At 40.8% G+C, this 27,644-nt stretch overlaps 1 protein-coding gene across 4 annotated transcripts; it reads right to left on the bottom strand.

Moving 5' to 3' along the window:
• Positions 1–27,385, bottom strand: gabra6b (gamma-aminobutyric acid type A receptor subunit alpha6b). 4 transcript variants are annotated; one of them, XR_015119549.1, is made up of 11 exons: positions 26,962–27,380; positions 26,690–26,814; positions 26,350–26,417; positions 25,182–25,402; positions 24,536–24,618; positions 23,840–23,983; positions 23,362–23,514; positions 18,972–19,255; positions 12,740–12,996; positions 4,380–4,666; positions 2,085–2,209 (listed from the first exon to the last, which is right to left on the bottom strand). XR_015119549.1 is itself a non-coding variant. In XM_086227125.1 (10 exons), exons 1-10 carry the CDS (start codon positions 26,994–26,996, stop codon positions 2,089–2,091), a joined length of 1,485 nt encoding a protein of 494 aa, XP_086083251.1. In that variant the 5' UTR covers positions 26,997–27,385; the 3' UTR covers positions 1–2,088. The 4 variants fall into 4 exon arrangements, 3 of the variants coding, with proteins under 3 accessions (XP_086083251.1, XP_086083250.1, XP_086083252.1); XM_086227125.1 differs by lacking the exon at positions 4,380–4,666 and having other exon boundaries at positions 1–2,209; positions 26,690–26,808; positions 26,962–27,385; XM_086227124.1 differs by lacking the exon at positions 4,380–4,666 and having other exon boundaries at positions 1–2,209; positions 26,962–27,383.
• Positions 27,386–27,644: the final 259 nt, after the last annotated feature.

Here is a 27,644-nt window from a genome sequence, read left to right as displayed (position 1 = left end):
TCTGTTTAACATGAAACTGTTACTGTGTTTCATTAATCTCTTTATAAAAGCACAGATTAAAGTCAGTTTACATTAATTGGTCCTGTAATGATTTTGCTGAGAATTTCTCTGTTTTTGCGTTTGTGTAAATCTATGCCTGAGCATCTGCGTGCTCCCGCTACATTTCTATAAGTCTGTCTTTAGTGATTTTTGTTCCACTGCGTTCTCTAACTTTCATTTTCTCTGTATGTGTGTGGAAAACATATGGTGAGTCAGTGTGGAGGAGTTGAGTGCCACTGTGTCTGTGGGAGGAGGGAGAAAGGACGGGTGATGAGGAGAGGAGAGAGAATTCAGGTTGTGCACCAATAGGTGGCACTCTACCCTTTTATGATTGGCTACGGTGACCCTGCTAAGAGAGGGGTTGGAAACAAATGCATTTATATCTGAACTGAACAGGAAGTTGGATGATAAAACTACATTTTCCCTCTGATTCTCCCGGTTATTTCTGCCTATATGCAGTTTTTAGTGAAATGGAATGAAAGCAAAATGAAACATGAAGATAATGGGGAGGAAAACTGAAGTTAAATCACTCTGGGAGTATAAATGGAATGCTACCTCTGCCTGGGTTATAAGCTCAGCCATTTATGGTACTTACGGTAAAATAAAAGCGAGGGTAGTCACTTTTTCATTCACTCCAGTGAAGGTATAGCATGTGTGCGACTTTATATACAGTTGCATGCATGCAGTGCAAAATATTACTGGATGTAAACCAGCAGTTGTTCACTGTAGTGCCACTCATTCACGGAGCAGAACATTTTGAGACTGAATTACATAAATGTGTGAGTCACTGACCAAACTGCATACAGCTCTACTGTTCCCCTACGACATCTCATATCACATCATTACTATGATCACTGTGAGCAGTACAGCAGTCACATTTAGTGTACAATAGCGTTCATGTGTGAAATGAGAATTATTGGCTTCATTCTGGGTGCTTATAAGTAACAAATTAAACTATTAATATTGTTTTTGAGGGCAGGCTGCAACAATTATCCAGAGATATCATTTTGGGCATCTATAAAGATGAAATATTGCTTCCCATGTTATGTAATAGAATGTCACAATGGAAGAAAATAGCCTGTGAATAAGGGTTACAGAGTTTGCATCTTAACAATCTCACAACAAAGACTGTATTTTCCCAAATGAGAAGTACCTCAGAGAGGCTACTTTCACAGAGCGCGTATCTCTCACTGCACAGTGGTAGTTTTATTCACACTGGAAGAGCGAAATAATCTGGCTTTATTGAACATAGTGTTTTACAATCTTGGGGGAAAAAGTTCATTCAACAGGGAACAAAAAGACCTGAATATGCAAATATCCTTGCATTAATACACACCATACTTAAAAAAACAAAAAAACAAAACAAATGAAACACAGTGTGTACACAGAGCAAATGTAGAGGAAGTGCTAAAATACAAAAGCTGTGCTCTGTCTTTTAGACTAGTACAAATGCAATGCAGCTGATCATCAAGCAGGATCATACAGTTGTAATAAATAGCAACCTATAGAAATACATAATTATATTCACAAAATATACAAGTAAAATAAAAATGTAGAGCATTCATTGTCTTCTAAAGTGAGTCCACATTTCTTTTAGGCAAATGACAGTGAAGAAATATTTAAAAAAAAAAAAAAAAAAACCCAAAACAATTAATGTTGAGTGAAAAGAATCAATAAAGCTCATGCCTGTGGAATGAAATTAAAAGACTAAAGGGCTGTTTAGGTCCGCAGTCACCATAGCAATACACTTCTATATTCTATGGAGTTCACAACCTTCTACATTCAAGAAACCTAACAAGCACATGAGGGGTTGGAGGTCATGCAGATCCCGTTCTCTCGGTGGTGTAATGGAGCTAAGCAGCTAGGCTGAGGTCAGAGGTCAGATCAATTGACTTACTGATAACTCCAAATATAAGCTCATCCATATAAAAAAAGGACACTCAGTCACACACAGATACATTCACCCTTCCCCACTACATTTTATTCTTCTATTTGACTCTTTGACTGAAGTTTATTTTGCAGAAACACACCGCCAGAGGTGGGAGGTTGTCAGAGGGTCCTTCGGGGTTGAGCCAGCACTTCTGTAGCAGTGTTAGTTGGCTGGCAGGCTTCTCCACAATAGAGGCTGACATTCAGGGCAATAAGGACTGCAATGCCCGGGCTCTTCAGCCTCAAAGACAGACGAGAGGAGGGTGATAAATGAAGTAGAGAAAAGGGACAGAAAATAGAAAGACACTTCATATCGGACAGTCTGACATCACTGTTCCTTCAGTCCTCTGCTGCTCATGTGGGAGAAGAAACACAATAGTTTAATGTTTACAAGTACAAGCTATAGTTACAAGTGGTTGGAACAAAGTTTGACTGGGCATGTGTCATATTTTGTTGCAGAAATCAAAAAATCTCTCCTCTCATGGATGTCTATTAAAATTTGTACAAACACAATCATTCCCTGACCAGAGAGGGCTTTATAAATCTGACAGCAACCTCTCACCTTCATCCGACCATAACCGCCCAGCACGGATATTACTTAGGCAACCATTTAAAATCCTTGGCTTTGGATCTAGCTTGATATCAACCAGGTCACGATCCAGTTACAACTTTCGGATATGGTTTTAGGCAACGTTCGAACCTTGGGGGTTCAACCAGAGTCTAAATTGCATTTAATATTGCATTGCATAACATTATTCTTACAAAACTACTGTTTGAGATGCAAAGTTTTAATCATGCATTATTAATTTATAGTACAGTAAAGAACTGAGCTCTACCATGCTGGTTTCTTCACAAGTAAAAGTGCAAGAAAAAAAAAAAATTCCAATTGCACCAAAGAAGTAACTCTCTTCTAAAAGGGGGTTAAAATTCAACAGAGAATTATAAACATGGAAAAAAAAAAAAGAATCTTCTTTGGAACATTCTATAACTTCTGAAATCTCCAGTGTTTTCTGGACATGGACGCAGGACAAATGTGCATCAGTGTTAAACTATAGGTTTTGATCTTTTTAAAATACTTGAAATGACAAATCAAAACAACAACGTGTTTCCATAAATATTCTATCATCTTGTGGGTCATTGTGGAGATTTTTCATTTCAAAAGCAGCCTGCGCTTAGCGGTGACATTTTTAATGAAATGATGGATGCCATATGGAAGCGAACACACACATCCGTTTATAATTAGACACCACGTGGCTTTAGCATGTTACCTTCTCTACTTAATTGGAGGCTCTGCATAATCATATGCAAATCCACACAAGTGGATTATTAATGAATCTGTTTTGGCATTTCATATAATTGATGATGATAGGTTTAGCTTTCCATTTTCTGCTCCTTTTAAAATGAAAAGGAGAAACCAGAGCTGTCGTCTCAATAATTAATAACTGGCAACCAGTGTAGGAACCATTTAACTTCAGTAAGAACGACAACAATAATCAGAGGCAATACAAAAGAAAATGATAACAATCGTAATCTATAAAGGCCTGAATCTTCTCAGGGGGAAGATGGGTTGTTGCCAGGATACAGAGAGATCATACTGCGTGAGATGCAAAGAAATACCTAATTTCTGACATACTATTAACGTGCCACACATCCTATACATTGTGGAATCATTAATTGTTGCCTTAATTGCTCCTGTCATATATTTTGCAGCACACGATGATTATTCCATCTTTAACGTGATAGCCATTCCCCAAATGTTGCATCCCCCTTTCTTGTTCCAGTTGCACCGCAAATGTTATAGGAGTTGAATTGTTATCAAATTATGATGTTTCAAGGTTTATTTCTGTTAAATAAACTATTCAGGAATAGTGGAAATGTCTGACGTGCATTTTAAACGTCTTTATGTGTTTCTGGACTCACACATTCACATGGATGGGAATGTTCAACCAGGCCAATATATCTGTGGAACGCACCAAAAAAAGCCCTTTGAAGATTTTGCCTTCCATCCTCTGTCCTCCCTCAGCAGAGGGAAATGATGCCAATCAACCAAAAAAAGAATGTTGCTGGGGAAAATGAAGGGTGGAAAGAAGAGCTGTGGTAGAGTTCCAGCGAGTCAGTCAGTCGCACTGATCTAGTCGGAACAAAGAGTACTCATTACCTCAAGTGTGTGTTCTAAATATCAGGGAACGTGTCATTTCAAACACACATACAAAACTGCTCCCACTACATGTGATATTCATGCATTTTGCACCCATACAAAAATAAATACATCCAACAAAATAGTGCCTCTGGCTCTGCAGCCTAGCTAGCCTAGTCATTATAGCCCCGTCTGATCGGGGATACAGGATGGAAAAAAGTGTCATTGGACTTATTTTTCATATTAAAGAGGAAGAAAAATAAATGAGGAATACCTGTTTGAAACAGTTCCAGAATCCTGGTCCCACAAGCTGTGAGATCCCAGGTCAAATTGGCAATAGAAGTTGCTCATCTAGCATCTGCTCTCAAAATGCTTTTCACTTTCCAAGGGCAAACTTAAAAAGAAATACAATGCACTGAGGCGTCATAAAAGACTGCTTGGCAAGCGTCTGTCATCTATTGTGTGTGTGTGTGTGTGTGTGTGTGTGTGTGTGTGTGTGTGTGTGTGTGTCTGTGAGTGAGTGGTTTCCAGGATGAGGAACTCCAGGCTCAGACGGTGTCCCTGTAAACCAGAAAGAAAAAGAGGAAAATGGAGAATTACAAAAATTGTATTTTGAGAGGGAAAAGGAAGATGGAGCGTGTGGTATGCAGCCTTGACTAATTAAAGGTTTTTCCTTTAGAATTATGGAATGCCTTTTTATCATATTCAAACATACACATATATGCATACATACACCTACACATACACACCTACAACATTTCCCATCCGTCCACATTTGCCAGCGCAGCATCACAAACACACACCAGAATGATGTAACAGCATGTTCCGGTTCAAACCTGCTGTGGGCTGGCATTCCTTCCCAGCTGAATTCAAAATTTTGAATTTACTCAGTCCCTCACTACCAGTGTTGCTCACAAAGACCTTGTAAAATTCGTCTGGGAAACTCTGCTAGGTATTTCACACCTGAACCTCCTCCGCCTGATGCGTTAAAGTAGGAGACACTTTTGACAGCCCTGGGAGACATTTTTAGCCAGAAAACTTTCACGGCTACAGGCAAAAAGCCAGTTTACTTTTGTGCTTTTGGTTGGTAGGTATGAACAGACAGTTTGAGTTTCATTCAAAATTTTTGATTTGATTAAAAAAAAAAGGCATAATTCTGTCAAATGAATAATGCTTGTGTGCATTAATGTTCCGTTTTAGTTTAAACGTGTACACAAACGTAGGTTTTTTTTTCCAGCGTATACTGTATGTAGGTGGGTTTGAATACTATAATATGTTTTTGAGAACCACACCTCAGCCATACCTGTAATCCCTGTCAAACCTACTTATACCTGGTCCTCTCATCTGCTCTGTTTGTCTCAGATTACTGTCTGTTCCAGGTGACAGACTGGACATCTCAGAATTAACCCACTGAGAAAAGAAACTTATCGTCACTCCTACATCCACAACAGCCTTGTAAAACACCAAACCGAACTTTAAAAACAATTCAACTGAAGATAACAAAGAAATGTTGTATCAAAACCTCCGAATATGTAAAAGTCTGTCCTCAGTCTATTGACTAATTAGATGTTTCTCAACTCAGCTCAGTCTGAAAAGAAGTATTGTTTATTACCGTCTTCAAATGATGAGCAGTGGAATGGAACCTTGTCATGACTTTGATGAATATTTGCCAGTTAGAAGCACGACATTTCTGTTGCCATTGTGAAACACTATTGTTTGTCCTTTACTCAGTTGCCAATCAGTAATTATTAAAAAATGTGTCTTCCAGCAGGGAGCGCTGACAGGTTCGATAACTCCTGACGGGCTGTTGATTCTTGTGGGCCTGTTGGTGATGGGACCGGTTGTCTTTGGGCCGGGCCGCTACATTAACTGTATTTGGTAGAGTATCTGGAGGGCTAATATCATCTCTGCTGCCTGTTAAGATGACAAAGATAGACACGTTTTACAGAGACAATATTCTTCTTTGCTCTGAAGTGACTGATCAATGCTGAGTCGATGAGGTAGAGGGCCTGTTGGACTGTCCTCGCTTATCAAAGAGGAGGGAGGCAGCTTATGGGGGGGGGGGCACGTATGAGAGATGGAGAAGAGAGTGGGAACGAGAAATTGAGAAAGCAATTGATTTTGAGGGATAGAAGTGGAGAGAGAATGAAAGTCTAAAACCACGAGACGGCAACTTTCTAGTATGTTAACAATTTATCCTGAGAGGAATTGTTCACATTGCCATAGTCGAGTGTGCACTAAAATGTCCATGTAAACACAGTGTGAGAGGGGTATTCATGCAAGTACACACAGACTAGGTGACAAACGAGGATGTAGCAATTCCCATGAGGCCACAGAGATGAATGATAGATAGGGGATCGCTGTTTATATCGGTCTTGTTCGCTCCCTGTCTGAGTGGCCTGTAATTGAATGATCATTACACCAAAGTTATGGCTATGGCCCCGCAGTCGAAAAAAGGAATTGAGTTGGAAACAGCATTTAGTGGTTTTGATTTATGAGCAACAATAAGGAAGTGGTTTTTCAAGCCTGGCACTCTGATGGGCAATAAAGAGGAGCAGGGCTTATCGCCTGCTGTACCCACTCTGATACACATACACCAGCCAGCCAACCAGCCAGCAACCAGCTGGGGCCCCTCATGGAAGGAAGTGTTTTCAGCAAATTTGTTTCCTTCATGTCTCACCCTGAATGGTGCTATTCATTAAAATAGCCTCCAGTCTGTAGGCACTGCTGCCATGGCACATTTACACACTCATTCGCCTGTATCCTCACTGAAGTAGACACACTCACAAATCCACCTGCACGCACGCACACACACACACACACACACACACACACACACACACACACACACGCGCACACACACACACACACACACACACACACACACACACACACACAACAGACATGCTCTTTTCTTCTGGTCCAGCTCATCTTTGCAGGAGGCCTCTGCTCTAATAAAGGCAAAGATATACAAAGAGAGAAAAGGGTCTGTTGCAGGCTTTCAGTTAAGGCCACTGCATCTGCGCATATGTACCACCTTGGAGTAAAAGGGCCTTGATGTCATTTCATTTGATATTTAGATTTAGACAGATCTGAGTCAGAATCAAGGGGTCACGCCTGTGGGCAGTCAAGTATAAAAGTCCAACTGAAACGTGGTAATGTAAGTCATTGTCATGATCGGAGCTCCATGTCAGGCTTTCAATGCTTTCATTGTCACCAAAACAGGATAAATAAACAAAATATAGTGAGACTTCCTTCCTTTGGAAATGCACCTAAAGCTGGTTTGATAAGCATCTAGCTAATGCTAACTGCTACCTCCTCCACCACACACACACAAACACACACACACACACACACACACACACACACACACACACACACACACACACACACACACACACACACACACGTACCACTGTTCTCTCATCAGGCTGTTTTCATTCTCTCTTTGCATTCAATTTTTATGAAATAATATGGAGGTCCTGAATTCCAACAAAGTTGTTTTTGTGCCTAAACTTGACGAGATCTTCACCGCAGCCCTGAGGAGGCTTTCTTTGAGTGGAAATAAAAATCCACAAAACGATGCAACAGTTAATTTGTCTCGTGATATGGCAGCTATTGAAAAAAAGAAAATGCTGATTTTTTCAGAGGCCTTTAGGATGAGATTAGATTAACTTTTATTCATCCCTCGGTGGGGAAATGAAAAATCATTGTTTTTTTTTCTTCTGAAGTATTCATATGAGATGTTCTTTACAGTAACTACACTTTGTCTGACATCATAATCATAATACTTTTCTTTTTTCAGGCCTCTTGACATGAACACGAAGAACTTGTGAGTTAAAATAAACTGAACAGAAAGTCCTATCATGTTCAACATCTTTACATACGCAGCGATGATGATGTAACCACCATCCATCACTGTCAGAGTGAAGAAGTACACTGCACTTGCTGGTCAGCTCCTGGTTGGAAGACCTCTGGGACTTTCAGCTACCAGCGTTGAGGCACTGAGTGTTTTATCACCCTTTCCTTGCTCTCATCACTACAGTTACTCACGGCTTCTGCTGCAGTTTACTGAACGGGGAGAGTATCTGCTTGTGGAATTCCTCTGTTTTGCACAAAACCATACAGAGACCTTTTTTTTATTGTTATTTCCGTTTACTGTCCAGCCTCCAGGCCACCACTCTGTTACTCTCATAGTTGCACTTGGAGTTCTGATCATTTATTAGAACCGTTGCGTGAGCGTTTCTAAGGGTGTGAATCCACACGGTCGACATGTCAGGTCATCTGATTTGTCTCAGTTGAGACGTCAGGATTTCTCCTCTTATACAAGAGCGAAGCTGAGAGTGAAAAGACCTAAACCCACACAGCTAAAAAGCCCTGGAGTCAGGAGCGGTAATTGTATATGGATAGTGTGCACATAAATGCACATCCAGGCTTATGCGTGTTTGTAGAACATACAATTAGAAAGAAAAAAAAAACAACAACAAACAAATCCAACACACAAACCTGCCTGCCTACTCACATCCATCATAAACAGAGCTTTCTCCTTCAGCCAGTATGATCCTCAGCATTCGGGCGAGGTGTCAAACCTCGTATGATTCAGAGAGGTAACGTATGAGAGCGACCAACATGCTTGACAGTGTAATTTAATCTGCTGACAGACATATTGCTTCGGAAATAACAACACTGTAAATACTGCTACGTACGTGAATGCCCCTGTTACAAAACGTGTTAGATCACGAGACACGTCCTGTTAAAAGACATATGAACAATTTTGAAGCCTTCAGAATGAACTTAAATTATAGCAATTACAGGCTAAAGCTTCCTTCTGTGTTTGCTGTTATTGACAGAATATGATTGAAAGTTGATAGGAAGATATAGTGGGAGAGGATAGCATCACATTGTGGAAGTACTCACATTATTTTGTGCTCATATTTGAAGGGAACACGAACATGAAATATAAATACTGCCCGCTGTCTGTCTGTTGTGAAGAAACGGGGCTCAACAGCACAGGTGGCAAGGCCTCCGGAGGAGGATGCTGCTGCTACTTTTGGTAAATTGTCCATTTGAGGGGACTTATCAAGTTTGTAGCAAGTTGTTTGGTGAAGGAGACACTCCTTCTACCAGTTACTGAAATGGCTTTCATGAGCATGTGAGTGGGCTTCATTTTTGATAAAGTATTCGAACAAGCTACACTTCTCATGTGGTAAGACTGTAAAAAATGACATAATATTGCATTAAAAAATGACTAGTTACATTTAAAGTAACATTAGTCAACCATGGCTGCAGGTATGTTTAGATTTAGAGCGTCATGCAGTCAGAAGTAGGTCACCAGGGGCCTACATAGACTCAAAGTTCTAAGACCCATACCGGTTTGGCACCATGTGTTCTGATAATCTATCGGGTCTCAGGACTGTTTGCCCAGTGTTGGGCACATTACTTTGAAAAAGTAATTAGTTATAGTTACGAGTTACTTCTCCCAAAAAGTAACTGAGTTAGAAACTGAGTTACTCCACAATGAAAGTAACTAGTTACCTGGGAAAGTAACAATTGCGTTACTCTTTTTTTTCTGACAAGTTTAAAAATGTGAAAAAATTTGTTTTCATTTTTTTTAGAAAATACCTTTCTGAAGGGCAGAGATGCTCCCCTTCTCCTTGGTATTTTGCCAATGAAGGCTCTGAAGGAGTGTGAATCAACTGTTGACAACGGCAGCTTGTTTTCATCAACATAACGGCCAATCAGTTCGTTAAGTTCTGTCTGTGTCACAAGTTTTTGTGGAGCAGGTCAGAAAAATTCTGCTTTGGCTGCTTGGATGGCATGGCTCCATATCCTTCCTTGTTAGCGGAGGTCACTTTAACAGCACCTGGCTTGCTATCACCATTATCGGTGTCAATGGTGTTTCTGAAAATGCCGTCTTTCCCAGCGACTCTGGACTCGCCATCTCTGGTAGTTTGTGTGTGTACTGCTACATGCTGGGTTCGTGTGTAAACACCCACCCATCTGATGTCTCTGGTTGGCTCAACGTGAAATCGTACTCTATTTTAGCCAATCAGCATGACCTAGGCGCTTATCTTGCCCCGCCCCTCCCCTCCCCCCGCACCAAAGGAGACAAAAAACACACGCACGTGTCTGTGTGAGCCGAGCCAGATGGCAGCTTCAATGAGTCGCTTCAGTAACGCGTAGTAACGATGTGTTGGTAAAGGTAACGGCGTTGTAACGATAGTCAAAGTAATTAGTTAGATTACCCGTTACTGAAAAAAGTAACGCCGTTTATTTTAACGCCGTTATTCCCATCATTGTGTTTGCCATTATGCTAAATATCCTAAACGCGTGGAAAAAGTGTACTGATTTGTGGCTTCTAGTTAAAGCTGCTGGAGTCACAGCAAAGTGATGCTGTATAGATGCACCAATGTTAATTGCAGGGCTCAGACCTGATGTGTTACTGCAGGCTTAAGTACTGTTATTATGACGCACATAAAAAAATACGCAAATATGCAAATAAAGGGGGATGAGCCATCAGAACATGTTGAGTTATTTTTATCACCAACATTATTGTCAATGAATCAGATCATTGACAGAATATATCACGTCATACCAGTGGGGGAAGGCGTCGGGGTCTCGACAACTCTTGTAACTTGTAACTTGATAAGAAACTAAAGATCCAGATGAGATTCATGTCAGAGTCCATTGGATTGACAGCGCGAATGCTTTGAGTGTTAGTTGGATTAGTAGAGACATGAAATATTAATTTAATAAATATCTGATACATTAAAAAAACATTTTTTTAAATAACAAATTGCTGTAAATACAGAGCTATCCTTACCATTCATCCTTGTGCCAGCAGCAAGTTAAAACTTTCATTTTGTCCAATATTTTATGACAAAACACTTTAAAATGGAAAATGGCTGCCTCAGCAGTACCTTGTCCTTGGTGTGGATGATCAAACGTTTCCTTGCTAACAGAAGTGTCTTTGTTCCCATTAACTCACATTCGGTCAAATGCAGTGCTGTCACATACAGAACCACTGGCAATAAAACTTAAGAGTTTCTACTTTGTATAGTGCAGTACTTGCTACACTACATATTGTGTTTTCTTGTCATCATTCATAGTTCAGTCTATATGGAAAGCAAACACAGCTTCAGGCTGTGACGACTGTAGCCCAGACTCACCGCAAAACATTGAATAACTTATGAAGACCCTGCCAGTACTGGAGCTGGTTACTCAACTACTGTATCAAGCCTGTGACCAGGCACTTGGTTCGGTAAAGGAGAGAGCCATATGGTAAATAATTAGCAGGCTAACGCACACACACACACACACACACACACACACACACACACGCACACACACACACACACATACACACAAATAGAAAGGAGAGACAGAGAAATACTGTGCATTCCCATGTTATCCGATTACACGTACACACATACTCACATATAGATACAAAAAATACAATTTACTGCAACATGCAAGTATTGTGCCACTTCTGTCAACTAAATCAGGCTTTGTGATTCGAAATATGGCTTTAAAGTTAGATTACTGCACTCAAATGTTCTCCTGTGACGTAGCTTGCAGTCATGAGCAAATCCTATTGTGTCAAATGTTCACCAAAGGAACAATGACTATGTTTACACAGAGGGCAGTAAACGATTTTTTTTAATCCTTATTTTAATGAAGAAAATATTTCCAGTCAGGTGTTTGCATGAGTTGGTTATAAGATATTGATATGCCCATTTACATGTTGGAGGGTAAATCTGACTGACACACATTCACTCTCGCGCCCATGTTTTCTTCTGGAATGTTGGGAATGTTCCCAAAAGTCTTGGGAATTCTATTGAAAGGTGTCAACCATATTTTCTCCCTGGAAGCTTTGGCATGACTTGTCAAGCTGTTTGAGTCCTGCACGTGTCAAAAGAACTCTACAAGGACTTTATACTGTAGCATGATTCAAATGTATGCATAACAATAACAAGAAAATGATCAAAATAGTCTACATGTCTCAGTACAATTTCTGCTTTGTCCAACTGGACCTTATTAATGTTCATGCTTTTTTTTTTTCATTCTTATTCAGTGTATTGTCTTCATCTGGTCAATACTGCAGTCTGTATGAATGTAGTCAATAGTTCCAACGGCTGCACTGCTGTATTCATTTTACCTGCCGACAGATGGAAATCAGCTACTTCTAAAAGAACATATTTGTAGATACTGATTTTCATTAATGTGCTGCGTCCCCATCAAATAGATGAAATTAAAAATAACCAAAACAAAATAAGCAAATCAGTTGCGTAAGCTAACAAAGCTGATTTCAAGAACTCATAGAATCAAAAAATATGGCACACAGTTGCCATTTTGGACTATTTTTGCTATTCTAAAAACATTTGCAAAATGTAGTTTAAGCAGCACAAACTGGACTCTGTTTTGTTTCACACATTTACTCTTTAGTGTAACAGGTATGCATCGAATGACATAACTAGTGCTTCTGTTATGCTGTTACCTGGTCGAGGATGTGCATGATTTCATCAAACTAATCCTATTCAGTTTGGGGGTAGTGGCACAAAAACAGATGAACCCCCAGTATGGTCAGCAAACACCCCCCTGGTGGTGTGTATGTGTAACACGCCCTCGGCTCACCTGGACATCTCCATCGTGTCCTTAGTGAGATAGACAATCCAGTAGACCAGGTTGAACGCGCCAAACGACAGAGGGAAGAGGATACGTGAGTATTTGTCGATGATGCTTGTGCCAGTGAGAACGTTGTTCGCCGGTACAGCGGAACCCTGCTGCAAGAAGGCTTGGGCGTTGACGGGCGGGTTCGGGAATGTTTTGGCTGGGCGGTCAAACAGCGGGGCAGAGTTCATCCTCTTCTTCAACACACTACTGGCATCCACCTTGGAGAAAGAAGAGAGATACAGAAGAGAAAATTCACGTTAAAGAGAATATTCTGTGATGTAATATAAAGTTATGAATAATGAAACTGGTACCATAGAGTTGTACCCAGAGTCATACAAAAACATCATTTCTTATGTAAGACTCTTAATGTTGCAGCACAAACTGAATCTGCATGTAAAAAGCCAGTGTGATGATGACGATGGCAGCGTTGAGGAGCCATACATCATCAAGACATTAGAAGCAGAACTGAAGAAACGTGAAAAACGTCAGCAACCGAAACAAATCCATAATGAAGTTCATTCTATATTTGCACAGCTGCGAGTTGATCAGTGCATGTGGGAATTTGTATGTGAATAAAAGAAGAAAAAACGGGAATAGTTAATTAAAACCTCTGTGATTAAAATTAAGAAAGGAAATCAATTATGTTTTATTTTGGATTTGATGTGACTTCAATCAACCCGTTCCGTGAAAGATTTATTCATTTGAAGGAAGCAAACAAACAAACAAAAAGAGGCTCACAGAAATATGGTTATCGCAATGCCTCATCAACTTTCAGTAAAGCAGCGTGATCCCAGCACATGCTCCCTGCTCCAATAGTTGTAAATCAGATCCACTGTACAGGAAAAAAAGGGGGAGAGTACATCTGGGAAACGGGTCTAAGTACACCATGTTGCCTGTGGGTTTAGTCAGAGGGAAAGAGAGTGAGAGAGAGAGCAATAATCCGAGGAAAACTGTGAGATATTTTACCTGGAGTACAGAGCGATCTCCTGATGGTTGAAGGTGATCCAAGTACACCCAAAGGCTACTGCATTGAGTTAAGATATTGTGGAATTTTAAGACGTAAGTGTTTGCTTTTCCTTTGTTCCACCCACAGGCAATATGATTATCCAAGCCAAAAAATCCCATCACTGGGACTTTGGAATGGCGGAACGTTCTTGCAGTAGGATTCTTTAGAAAGGTCAGGAGCATAAACATAGAAATGGAGGCGGGGATGTTCTCATATCAGAAATAAGTCCAAGGATGTGGTTGTGTTTTGAAAAGGTTGTAATTCTCTCTCTCTCAGAGCACGTCATTATTTTGGGGGGTATTTCTCTATTTAAATTCCAAGAATTGTTGTCTTTTAATTAACAGGGGAGAGAATCAAACTGCTCTGTTTTTCTCTGGTAAACCATGGAAGTGCATCGTGATATCCATAAAACACAAGATGATCTTTCACTCATGCTGTACTGCTATCAAAATAACTACAAGATATTCCAATCTTCTGCAGGCTTCATTAATGCAATGCATTACTCCAAGGAAGTGCATCTGACAGGAAAAGAGTCTTTTTAGGGTTCAAAAATGGGGGTTAAAGTGAAGTTAATGGGTTTTTATGACGGTGAAATCAAAGACAAAAATATTTGTGCATTTTTTTTGTCAAGCAGAATTTACACATGACATTAGGGGTCAAGGTACTGACAGGTCATCCCAGTGTGTGTGATGCGCGTCTCAGCTGTGTGACATGCCGTTGAGTAACTGGTCGTTTTTAATAATTCCACAGTCTTTAACAGTTAGCTCTCTATTGCTTTGATTTAAGGGGGGGGGGGTAATCAAACACTGGTTATATGTTCTTTAGGTTACACTGTACATAACAGCTGATCCCATATAGAAAAGCCCTCTGTTGATGATGACAACAGCCTTGCATGGCTTCTTCCAGGTCAAATCCCAGAGGGATCAGCTTCTCGTCTCTTTATCCACTGCTCTAGATTTCGCCAGACCCACTTTGACACAGGACAGATGGGCACTTGCTATTGGATGTGTGGATGATGTTTGGGTTTGGGTATAGATGCGTGTGTGGGGGTGGGTGCAAGCTATATGTAATTGGTTTTCATGTGTGTTTTACAGTGCGTGTGTAGGTGTGAGTGTGAAATGAGGTTAAAGTAAGTGTACTTTGTCAGTACGTCTGGCATAGGAGTTCACTGCCAGGAGGTTCATCTGTGTAGGTGCTGAATGGGCGTGTGCATTCTGGAGCTTGATTATGAGATGGTGGTGGAGTTGGATATATGCATGCAAATGAAGTTTAGTTTTTATGCCTGTTAAACAAGGCAGTATTCTCTGGATATCTGCTATGGCGCTCTGTCGTACTCTATCGATTAAAAGAAAGAAGTTAAGTTTTATAAAGATCAACATAAAGATCTTATTAATGTATCCGGAAAGGTTGAGCCTACAGCGACTGGACTCGAGTCATGAAGACACTTTCATCTGAAATGCTTCGTGCTGACTCGTGAGGAGTCCCAAGCACCCTGTAGACTCACTGACATCATGTGGTTCATTATTCCTCATCGCTGTCATGTGACACTTAGATATTCAGACATGATCAGTGCTCAAGCCGCTCTGTACTGACTGTGACCCTTGTTTTCCTTCAGTAGGGGGAGAACAATGTCACTCAGCTCAGCTGTGTCTTTTCACCAAGCACTGTGCTCAAAGTTCAAATGATTTCAACTTTGACCCCGGTTGCTGCGGACCTTTCACAGTTGTATGTGACATAGCGAGAGGCGACACAAGCAAGAAGGGGGGGGGGGGGGTGGGGTGGGAGACACGTTGTGTTCCAGACTTCCCTGAACTTTACAACAAAAGTTTAAAAGAAAGCCAGGATCCAGGAAAAAAAAAGGAAAATGGCAAAACGTCATCGGGCTGATGGAGCTATGACATCTATGTACAGGCGTAGTTTAAGGTTAAGGTCACATAACTGTTTATGCATCTGTCTTTGTCCCCTAGAAACATTGCCCATCATTTCATGACATAACCCTGCACTTTGTCTCAGCGCCACCATGATCTGATCCCGACCTCACGGTGAGGGGAGAGCAAATCTGTTATCATGTGAAGGCAGCTTCGGAACCACAGGAGCCCAGGTGTGTGTTAAGCTGCCTGGGTGAGGATGACAGCACAGCATTTGAACAGGTTGATAAGAGGTGTTGTGTTTGTTGCTTTTAGGGCTTGTAAAGGTACCTACAAGCTTTCTCGGGCTTTGGTAGCTTTACTTGTTGGCTCACTCTCAGTGGCGCAGGGTTACGAAGACCCTTTACTTGCATTGTGATTTGAAAACATTTCCTCTTTGGATGTTGAGGTCAAGATGGTGTTTTCACACAGGAAAGGACAGATATTTCACTCTGGTAGTTTGTCTGATCTTTCTGTTAAGTTAGTCTCCTGATGTCTGACTCTGTGGCTACAGTGAGCTTCTCAATGGAACCAGTTGAGGTTTACAAGAAATCCCTGCAGGGTAGCTATAGATAAAGTGCATGACATTTTGTCGAAGGGCTGCTTCAGTTTGTTTGCTCTGGTCCAAATCATTTGATGAGCCTGCCAAGTTGGAGCATTTCCTCTTTGGTGCGGTTTGTTTTACACAGTCAAATCCAAGCAAACCGTTAAGTATCACAGCAAAACCATGTTAGGTGGTGATAATGTCTCTGTGAGCTGGTTTTCCAAGACGAGTACGAGAACTTTCACTGTGTTTATTAGTGAGCAATAAGGTTCTGGACTAGTGCAGATTTGTACAACTTCTGTTGTAAGTATTTCCTAGTTTTGTCAGCAACAGCTCAGATGCACTGATTCATCAAAAAATGTAAAACAAGTCTTATTACCGGGGCCGTTTAGGCTCAAAATGGTAGAATATGCAGGTGGTATGGTAGTAGAACTAAGGCTGGACCATGTTTTCACCACAAAGTGCACCGGAGTTCATCTATATTCAAAAAGAATATACAAGCAAACTAAACTAATCAGTTGAGAAAGCATTGTTAAACAGCAAGTCCAGGTCTTCAACCGTTGGGATCTTCCCCTACTGAAGTCCTCTGACTGTCCACATGTAGTTAGGCGCTCAGATAATGATCCTTTCCTTTTATATCCCTCCTTCGTTTTTTTGCCTCCTACTAGTTTTTATTTTCTGTTAATTTCCATAATGTGCCACCTACTCACCCACCAGCAACAATGCACACAGAATAGAACACCCCCTTCCCTTTATGTGTTTACTATTGTATCTTTGATTCATCAAAAAGGAACACTTGTCTGATGTGAGGTTTCCTTTCCTGTTATGCATGGATTTACCTAGCGGTAATAACAGGTCATCCTTTTTTAAATTGTAATTGCAGGACGGCTATTTCTATTCCCAGTGATACACATTGTCCTTTTTTCCCTTTTCCACTGTGTAATGTAGTCTTCCCTCCTACATATTTGGTGAAAGCAGTCATTTTCTATGATGCATCCCTCCCACTCTGTCTTTCTCTCAGTGCGACTCTCTCCCTCACACACACACACGCACACACACACACACGCACACACACGCGCACACACACGCACGCAACACAAAAACAAACCACACTGGACCCTCACATATATCTCTCCGTCTTGCTCCACAAGGATAGACCGTTGGCCAGCTTTCTCTGCCCCCACTGCTTCAGTGTGGTGGCTGCCCTCTTTCTTGTGAGCCTGCAGTGATCTGCTGGATATTCCCTTAATCTATGGCTCTTACATAATCTGCAGCAACATCATTCACAGAGACACTGGCTGTCTCCTCATGTCACTCTCTGTGGTTATCACACAGTTACAGGGAAGGACTGGGAGACAGGGATGGATGGATGATAGATACTGTGGATAGATGAATAGATAAGACACTTTATAGATGGGTGAGTGCATTGTATGGATGCAGAGAGCATAATTCTACAGATTATGTGTATACATATATACGTGTGTGTGTTTGAGTGTGTGCTGCAGATTATACGTGGATGATTGTTCTTGTGTAGCACTGTGAGGACGTGGATACATTTTCAGAGTGCATACATGGTGCATGCATTGTCTGAGAAAAGAAAATAGCACGAGTAACAAGAGGGAATGAAAGAAGAAGGTGAAAAAAGAAAGAGGTATGGATGAGACATGAGCGAGGATGATACGAATTTCTGTGACATGAGACGACAAATAAGGCGATTTTTTTTTTTTTTTTACAGGGGGGGGTATGGTTGAAATAAACAACGTCCCTACCAATCGCTCTGAAGAGAAATTCAACAAGCACAACAATCTAAATGAAAGCAAAATCAAACACACAACAAACAATCATTTACAAAAACAAATATCGGGGGGTTGGTACTTGAAATCTTGGAAGTCATTTTAAGAATATTTCCCACATTGAAAAACAGAGCAATTTAATCTGCTTGGAACAAATGATATTAAACCACAAGAGATTAATTTGAGTTGACCCTTCCTCATGTTAAAAATCTCCATTTTCGATGAGGGAAAGGACAGAAACATTGCAGGATTAGAGTCAGTGTTGATGTTGAAATCTTGCCTCAGAGTTTGTGGGTAAAACTGTGTCAAGTACCAACAGATGAGCACTATCAGTGTTTCCATCAGGATATTTATAGTTTCAAGTCCAATTAACTCAGACACAAGAATGGAGTTGGAGTTGAGAGCCAAACTCTATGACGGGATTATTTTCCATGCTACATGTGAGTGCAGAGTAACTACAAAACTGAATCACTGGCTGCCACTTCAACCTCCATCCACCATTCCACCTCTTTTGATCTCCACCCAGTTCTACCGGCATAGGATCAAAACATGTTCAAGCTGGAGTTTGTGCAAACCTAAAAGAGAAGCAGGATTTAGGTCATCACAACTAGTCTGGAAGCCAAATCACGGAGCTTCATTCAATCTATAAATGTGTGATTTGTAAACGTGAAGTCTCCAGATGTTTCACTGAATAAGACATCCCGTGTGAGGAATATTTCCATATGAATGGGTTTTTCAATGCGGCAGACAGCGATGCAATTAATGTATTTTCCAGAAGGTACTAAGACATTTTTTGTTGAAAAACACATCAGACACTTGATCTTCAATCCAGATGTATTTATAGGTTATTTTTTTTTCTTTTTTTGGATGAGGTCATGTACAGATTAATACTAAGAGTTCGAGTGTTTTTTTTCCCCAGTGTGAAATAGCGTGGCAGACTTACTGAGGAAACCTCAGCATCGTTCCCTGTGGCTGCAGGTGGAGCTGCAGCTGCAGCTGCGGCTGCTGCCTCCTGAGCTGCCGCCTTCATGGCTGCTGCCTTTCGCAACTCCCGGTTGGCCTGCAGGGTGGAGAAGTAGTTGACAGCCGCAAACTCAATTAGGGCAGAGAAGACGAAGGCGAAGCAAACAGCAATGAACCAATCCATGGCTGTGGCATAGGAGACTTTGGGGAGGGAGTGGCGTGCGCTGATACTGAGTGTGGTCATGGTCAAGACAGTGGTGATACCTGTGCACAAGGAGGGGACAGTTGTTAGCAATGTGCTCGTCTCGATTTGATAGCTTACCTCACCATGGTGATATTTGCTATTTTGGTGTAACGTCACGATCAGACTGGTGTTGTGTGTGAGTTTTTTCCCTTGCTTTCTGTTTTTTTAATCAGGTGTCACTTCCTGTCTGTTATTGTTTTCACTTGTCTTGTTTATTAATCAGTCCTTGTCTGCCCTGCTCTCTTTATTTCCCCAGCCAATCAGCTGCCTCCCTGTCCAGGTGTTCTCACACCTGTGTCTGACTGTGTGATTAATTATGTTCTATTTCAGTTCCTTGATTTCTTTGTCTCCCTTAGAACTTCATTTTTTTCAATTAAATGTTCCCAACGACTGGTTTCTGTTCAGTCAGTTTCCTTTGGCGAGATCATTGTGCTATTTAAATGAAAGTAAGTACAGCCTATCCAGTTGAAAAGAAATGATGTTGAATATTTTAGCCTCACTACAAGTACAGTATCTGTGCAATAGGATCCACAACATAATGCACAGAATGTTCATTTTATAACGTATAGTGATGTTCTGTTTGGGAATAATTCCATTCACTTCAGTGGTATAGAACAAAGGCAACCGAGTCATATTTGGTGAGAGATGTTTTCTCTATTGTTCAGCCAAAATTTAATTTCCTTGCCTGAATCTGTTCCCTGTTATATGAACAGTGAGACCCAAGCAGTCACCAGTGGTAGATGGGAAACGTGAAAACCCAACAGCCTTTGGATGCACTTGGAATGTGAAACGCAATATTTGCCAATCAAAAAAAAAATAAAAAATCTTATTTGAAGCCGCGTCCAACGATCCCGCTGTTGCAGTCCAGCCAAAAATAAAAGAGAGTGAGGAGCCTTTAATTTGAATGGATCATTAGATACAGCTCCCTTCAAAGAGTTGACATCACTTGTTGTATAACATGGGAAGTAGAATATATAATTAAATGTAACAAAATAATCCTAAATGCTCATGGAAATTTTCTGAATGCGATTGATTTTCCCAAGGGCTGTCTTTGACACACGACAGCAGCTCCGTTCGGTGCCGTCTAACTGGAATGTCAGGCCGTGTGGCATTTCAGCTCCGGAGGGTTTGCCAAACGGTCACTTCAGGGGAGGCTAATCTGTCTGTGACAGACTAACCCATGCATGTTCCTCACTGGCACCGCAATAACAGAGAGCAAACATCGTAGAGAGAGCCATCCAGTATGATGACCAGACACAAGCCACAAAACATTGGCTAATATGCATCTGATATGAGCTATTAAGATGATAGGAAGGGGAACGGATGGATGGATTTCCGAGTAAGTCAAATCGTCTGCACAAAGCCAGGACCTTGATGAGCGTAAAGCAAAGAAAACTGTCAAAGCACCAGAACATGTAAACATTCTCTCGGACTTAAATTACTTCAGACCACATTAAAGTTGCATTGCATGAATTTTCAAGACACTTTTGAAATGTAAAGCTATCCAAATATACAAAAAAAAAAAAAGAAAAAGAAAACAAAATCTATGATGAATGATGAGATGAACTATTTTGCCTCCGGGAAAAAAAAGAAGAAGCTTGTAATCCGTGCAAACCGATTTTCTCTGTTCTCTCCATATTCTGTCCTTATTAAGTCAGATAAAGATGCTGACAATGAACATATCTTTTAGTGGCCCATTAACAAAGTAGAAATCTAATTCACTTTCATCAAGCTAAAGCAAGCAGGGAAACGGGGCCATTGAGCACTGCTGTCCATGCTTTTTACCAAATGTGCTCTGTAGTTGTGCACATTTCATTAGCAACCCGGGAACTTATGGGAGACTTAATGTGCCTAATGTCTCAAAAGCGCATTTTCTACACATCACTTCAGCAGTGAAAACTAACAACTCAAGTACAACCTCCTCTGATAGCCAACCAACGCTGATTGTCTCAAGCTCAAGGACAAGTTAAATGATTGCAAAGGGGAGGGAAGGAAGCCTGTCAGGGTGGGAGAGAGAGGCGAAAGAAAGAAAAAGAAAGAAGGAAAGCGTGTGGGAAGGAAGGGGATAAAGTATAAAGACAGGATAGAAATGAAATGCTTGGGGCATTTATGGGCTTTTATAGGAAAAAAGCAAGGTACAAATTAGGCCACACTCAATTACGTCTGTGAGACTTGTGCTCAAGGGACTTTCAGCTTTTAGAGAGGGTCTTGGCAATCCAGCGCACAACATACTACGGCTTTATGTACTGTTAGTGTAGAGAACACCCATAGAGGAACTTCTCCTCTTCTTCCCTCCCTTCGTCTTCCTCACATGCATCAGAACTCACTCAGTAGCGTTGTTTGCCATGTTATATTGCATTTCGATTGTCCAGACAAAAGGTAAAAGCTCAAAGTATCGAAGGGTATACTTGTCTCTTTTCTAATCGAAACAATATCATGACACTTCACATAAAACAGAAAAAGTTCAGAACTCACAAGTTGTCTTTTTTGTCTTTTCTTGCAATAGTAAAATAAAATGCCAGCGGAATAAACTTTTTTTCTTGAAATAAAACAAGACTGTCTTAAAAATAAGTCCCTTTATCTCACAGAGATGTTACTTTAATAGTGATAGTGTTGTCTTTCTTTCTTTCTTTCATTTTTTGTGCCAGAAATTAGAGAAATATTTATGGCAATACTTCTGCAGTGTAGAGGGTCCTTGGAGAGAACACACCTCTGCCAGAGTGATATTAAATATCAGATCCAAATCATGTCCATCATCGTGCTTCATTCTAACCCATCCACAGCTTTATGAATTATCCAGAAGAAACACAAACCAACATCGGTGTTCATTTTAACTCTTCGGTGGAGTTAAGGATGCAACAAGGCAATGGCACTCCAAGTGTGACACACCTAAACACACACACACACACACACACGCACACACACACACACTTTCTCACACTCGTGTGTGTTTTCAACAACAGCTACCCCACAGAAGGAAGGTTTTTTTTTTTTTTCCTCAATCATCGGCCCAATATTGAGTGAAATGAAAACAGCAGGTCCACTGAGGCTAATGAGTATCCACAGATGTGCCTTCCACATGGGGCAGCGACTTCCACGCTAACATCCATGATTGGGATCTATGCTTTGCAGATGTGTGCAGGCTTGTTGGAGCACCGGCTCGCTCCCAAAAAACAAGTATAGGCCACAGACAGAAACCACAGCTCCGGCATGTTGAGATTTCACATGAGGGGAATTAAGTTGTTCTCTCTTTTTTTTTTTTTTTTTTTAAAGGATAAGAATGTTTACACTTTTTCAAAGCAATCTTTTTTATTTGCTTTGTCTCCCCCCCCCTCCTTTCAATCTCTCTGTCTTTCCTCAGTGTCTCTCTCCTCCTGAGGCGAGAGCTTGGTGGCAACTGTAGCGTAATGTAATGTGAGCAAGCGGAACCTGTGAGTGCTCGGAAGCCGGCCAAGTAAACATCCTCCCCCTCTCGGCCCTTGCATGACCAATTTAAAAAAAAAAAAGAAAAAAAAAGATTTATTCCCAATTAATGCAGCTCAAGCACAGTGGAGGAGGAATAGATACAATGAAGAAAGGTTAAATCATAGCTGCGTCTGCGAGCGGTTGTATTTTCAGAACTGTCCGTCGTTTAGACTGAATGTGCAGTACACGGTGAGAAGCCTGCCCGCCTAAAGTTTAGAGAGCTAGACGCACACATGGGTCAAACCGTGGGTGGCAAATCGATAAATACAGAAAATTTTCATTTGACTTCTTGATACTTTAACAACCGAAACAGTTTTAGGAGTTTAAAACTATCAGAGATTTGATAAAAACATTTAAAACTGTGAATTATTGGAAAGGCGTTGCACCAGAATGTTCTCCTGGCCTTTTGTTTTTGTTAGTAATTGCAATCATGAAAAATGATAATTGACAGGAGATATTTTGCTCAATCAACAACGAGCCAATTTTACAATCTTTGGCAGCTATAATGAGAGTTTTCCTTTTCCAAATGATTTCAATTGAACAAAACTGTTTTTCAGTCTATGTTAGCGTCCTCTTGGAAACAAGCTTCAAACAAAGACTGGAACTAATTCAGCATTTGAGAACAACAACAACAACAACAAAATAGTTAAGGAAATCTTACCAAACACAGTTCGAGCTGGAACGGATTCCTTATTAATCCAGAAGGAGACCTGGGCCAGGATTACAGTCATAATACAAGGAATGTAGGTCTGAATCAAGAAGAAGCCCATTTTCCTTTGCAGATGGAAGTGGACGGTCATGATGACATATTCACCTGGGGGAGGAAACACCGGGACATTTCTGTTGGCTGCTCATCAAAATATAGAAGTCACAAGGAAAACCCTTTTTCTTTCTTTTTTGTTTTTTGTTTTTTTGCAAAAAAGTAACACTGATGCTGATTAGTCAGTTTCTGAGACTTAAAACCGTGCTTTTATGATATGTTATACATACATATTCATATCAATATTGTGTTGAAAAAAGAAAGACGTTACTATCACAGATTTATTTGATCGCACCCAGCAGTGCAACCTGGACCTTTTAGTCTCAGTAAACGCTGCACATTGGCCTCTTCACAGCGCAGTTTAAGAGTTTTAGCTCACCTGTATTGGACTTTAGTCGCTCGCTTGACACTGTCTGGCCGATGAGGTCGTACTGCAATAGACTGGATGATTCCTGGGGCACCTCAACAGAAGAAAGAGGACCTTTCTTCCATGTGTATACAATCTCACTGATGGGGTAGGCATCTACAAAGGAGAGGATGGGGAGCTCTGTTAAAATCTGCTAATGCGTTTTTTTTTTTTCAAATCAAGGTATAGCTTTACATAAAACTTTGAAGGGATTAAAAAAAAAAGAAAATATACTTTTACTCCCTTCTGGTTAAAAAAAAACATACTTTTTTCCTCAAAAAGAAAGAAGTTACAGAAATTAAATGCCTCATCTGTAATCTGCACAAAACCAAAAATGTATTGCTACCAGTGTTGTGTTATACTGAAACAAAATGATTTTAGCAGATAATCTTTAAATCTGATTCCATTCATTGCAATATTTTATTTTTTTTTTTTTTTTTTTTCAGATTTGATCTTCTGAACGTTTGACACACATTCAACATCTGGCTTAGACATTCCTTATTTTTTTCCCTTCCTTTAACAGCTTCCCAAATGTGTACTGTGTATGTGACATTTCAAAATTGAAATCTGAACATGTCCTGTCAGCCAGTCAGTTACTCAGCGGCAGAGTGATCATTTGAGAGTGACACCATCTGTCAAACCAGAGAGGCTTTACAAAAACAAACTCACAGCTCCCAAACTTAAGTGGGCAGGCATGGCCGTCCATCGGGAAGTTCATCAGACGCATGGGGCACTCCGCATTTATAGTTAATCTGTCGGAATAGGGAAGAGTTGGGAAGAGTGTTTGATTCATATTTGATGCATTGTTACTGGTGAAGTAATGACTGTAGTTTTAATCTGGATCCAGTCAATCTGCTGCTGTACCATTCACTCGCAAGCTTCAAAATAAGACATCAAGTGGATTGGTGTTGATTTCTGTGCAGTTTTGGACATAAGTTCAACTCTCGCGAAGGCTATCAACCACTTAAGTTGATTTGCAAATGAATATTTGATTGGAAATTAAAATATGTCATCATAGCAAACTGTCTTTTCAATGATTTTAAAAACGTGTTTCTCTGCCATCGGTTACTCCAGGGGATCTTCTTTTCATGATACATATCTTCATTTGGAACAAAGCTAAAGTCATGTTTGTTTGAGTTGCCTTCCAAATCTGTTTTCAGCAGCGTATCAGATGGCACATATTTGTTTTGGAGGCACACTTCATATTTTTATGTCTGTGCATATTCTTGGATGCTGGTTTGTTTGATTTGCCTTCCAGGTCTGTACTCTATTCCGGTCTTGGCTGGCTTCGGAGCTTACTGTCCAGCACTGTTACCTCATGGTGTAGAGGATAGTTCCGTTCTGCATGATGCGAAACAGCTTGTTGGGGGTGGTCATGTTGTGAGAAATCGACCTCTTGCCATTCCGGAAAAAGGTGTCCGGCGTCCAGATCTTGCTGACCATCAGGTTGTTGAGCCGCAGGATCTCAATGGGGCCCTCAAATTTCAGCCGTTCGTCAATCCATGTCTGACGGAAGAACACGTCCATGGTGTATTCCTGGATGGGGGTTAGAACGTGGGATTCACATGTATTTACTATCACTCCTGCTTCTGCTCCTGCTGCTAACCCTGGAGACAGTGGCAGATGGGTTCATGTGCCATGGTTTCATTGGAACCTGCTGGATAAGATACTGGCAGTGTGTATAATCACTTATCATTCAGTACTATTATCCACTGCTGCCAGTACTAAAAGAATTTATATGATAGGTTCGTGCTTACTCGTGCCTTTTATAATCAAGAAATGCAACTATGACAATTTGCTGGCATGTTTTGTTGTTGTTGTTGTTGTTATGCATATTAGATACCAACAAGTTTCCAAAAAAACCTTTAAAAAATAAATGTACAGTTATTTATTATTTAATCATTTGATTCTAATAGACTCTCAGGTCTGGGAACATGCTTAAATAGGTGTCATGAGAACGTTTTACTTGAGTCAGCATATACTCTTCAGTAAGAGTCAATCCTGGATGCTTTTAGATCGGATGGACTCGTGCCCTGCTGCCCTGCAGGGCTGTTTACATGCCTCCAAATAGAGCTGCCACCAGCATATCACATGGCAGTTCAGGCAGGCTTTAGATGCTGTGAAACACTATAAAGTACAACAGACATATAGCGCTCAGCCTATCCCATGTCAGGAGAATCCAGCCTATCCCATCCAAACATCAGCCATGTCTCTCTCTCTCTCTCTCTCTCTCTTTCTCTCTCTCTCTCTCTCTAACGGGGATTGTCAAACAGATTAAAATCCTAAGCTGTACTAATGACATCCAGCCCAACCGCTGGAATAATGAAGGCTGGGGGAGACTTGACTTGAGTTACTAGGAAAACTGCACGCGTTCTCCCGCGTCTCAGCAAAATAACAGTGACTTAGTAAACAGATGATGAAAGGCGTGAATGTGTTTGACAGCTACTTTAATTGACCTTTGTGCTTCAGTGTGGTTTACATACCATCTCAACATCTGAAACCGGTCCAAAGCTGGTGACAAAGATATCTGTTTTGACCTCTGTAACTGGACCTACAGCAGAAAAATGCATAACAACATAAAATATAATGGCCCCTGAACCTGTCATAAATTTATAGACAAAAGAACATAATACAGATTCTTAGTTAATTATTTTGATGTCAGCCTTGGCATTTGTCATTTTGGTAAACAAAAGACATTCTAAACATAACCATCACAGAACAAAAACTAGAGTAAAACTTTATCATCTGAGAAAATATATGATCATTTAAAAGGCAATATGCTTCACGACACAATATTTCACTGGCATTAATCATCCACTGTACCTCCAAATCCAGGTCGCAGCCTGTTGTCATACCCATCCAGTAATCTATCCAATATACGCGTGATGTTATCCAAATATATGCTGGTCTCACTGTGCTGATTCCCCCAAACACTGCTGACACTGTAACTGAACACATATACAGTAATCAAATCTCATAGCAGCAGACAAGAAAATATCAGAAAATACAGTTTCTCAAATACACATCCATCCACAGACTGTGGTTGCCGTGCGTAAAAGTCCGGGAGCACGCAGAGAAAAGAGTTGTGTACTCACCAAGACAGAAATAAGCAAGTAAAAAGGAGAGCCATGCCTCGCAAACACCCCACAAGTAGAAATTCCTGGTCAACTTTTAAAATCAAAACACTCCATCATTTAGAACCATGATTTAACGCGGATCTGGTCTTCTTTTAGTTGTGAACCGTGCGAGGATATCGCGCCAGTCCAGCACGACTTCACTTCCCCTCTAGTGCGGTTGCGCCCGCCTCAGCAGGAATCGCTCAGTTGGAAAAACCTAAAGAGTTTTTAAGAGTGGAGAGGAGGGACGAGGGGCAGAACATTTGACAAGGAATACACTGGTCTCAAGTGCAACTTGGATAAAATGTTTCTGTTCGGTGGGAATTACGACCTGTCGCTATATTTGACGAAGACGGTCGTAGATGAAGAGAGAGAGAAAGAGAGAGAGAGAGGATCATTGGAGAGAAATAGAGAGAGAGACAAGAAGAGATGAGAAGTACAGGAGGAGGAAGAGCTTCTACAAATGCAGCATTATCATGTCAACGGGCAGTATGCCTGGTGACCTTTTGAATGCAGTATATTTGTTTTAAATGATCTTGCCATGCTCTGTGTGTGTGTGTGTGTGTGTGTGTGTGTGTGTGTGTGTGTGTGTGTGTGTGTATGAGAGAGAGAGAAAAAATGTTACTAGAGATAACGCACTGAACTGTGATTCATATAGTGGT

Source organism: Aulostomus chinensis, chromosome 15, assembly GCF_037954235.1.
Source record: "Aulostomus chinensis isolate RoL2024-O1b breed Wild chromosome 15, RoL_Achi_v1.0, whole genome shotgun sequence".
NCBI lineage: Eukaryota > Metazoa > Chordata > Actinopteri > Syngnathiformes > Aulostomidae > Aulostomus > Aulostomus chinensis.
Note: the sequence above shows the minus strand (reverse complement) of the source record. Positions and strands in the feature narration are given on the sequence as shown.

Coding starts and splice junctions, on each gene's coding strand:
- gabra6b (XM_086227124.1), bottom strand. CDS start 26,996: ATGGCTCTCCTTTTTACTTGCTTATTTCTGTCTTG. Junction 24,619..25,181: donor ACTATCCTCTACACCATGAG/GTAACAGTGCTG, acceptor CTATTCCGACAG/ATTAACTATAAATGCGGAGT. Junction 23,515..23,839: donor GCGACTAAAGTCCAATACAG/GTGAGCTAAAAC, acceptor TTCCTCCCCCAG/GTGAATATGTCATCATGACC.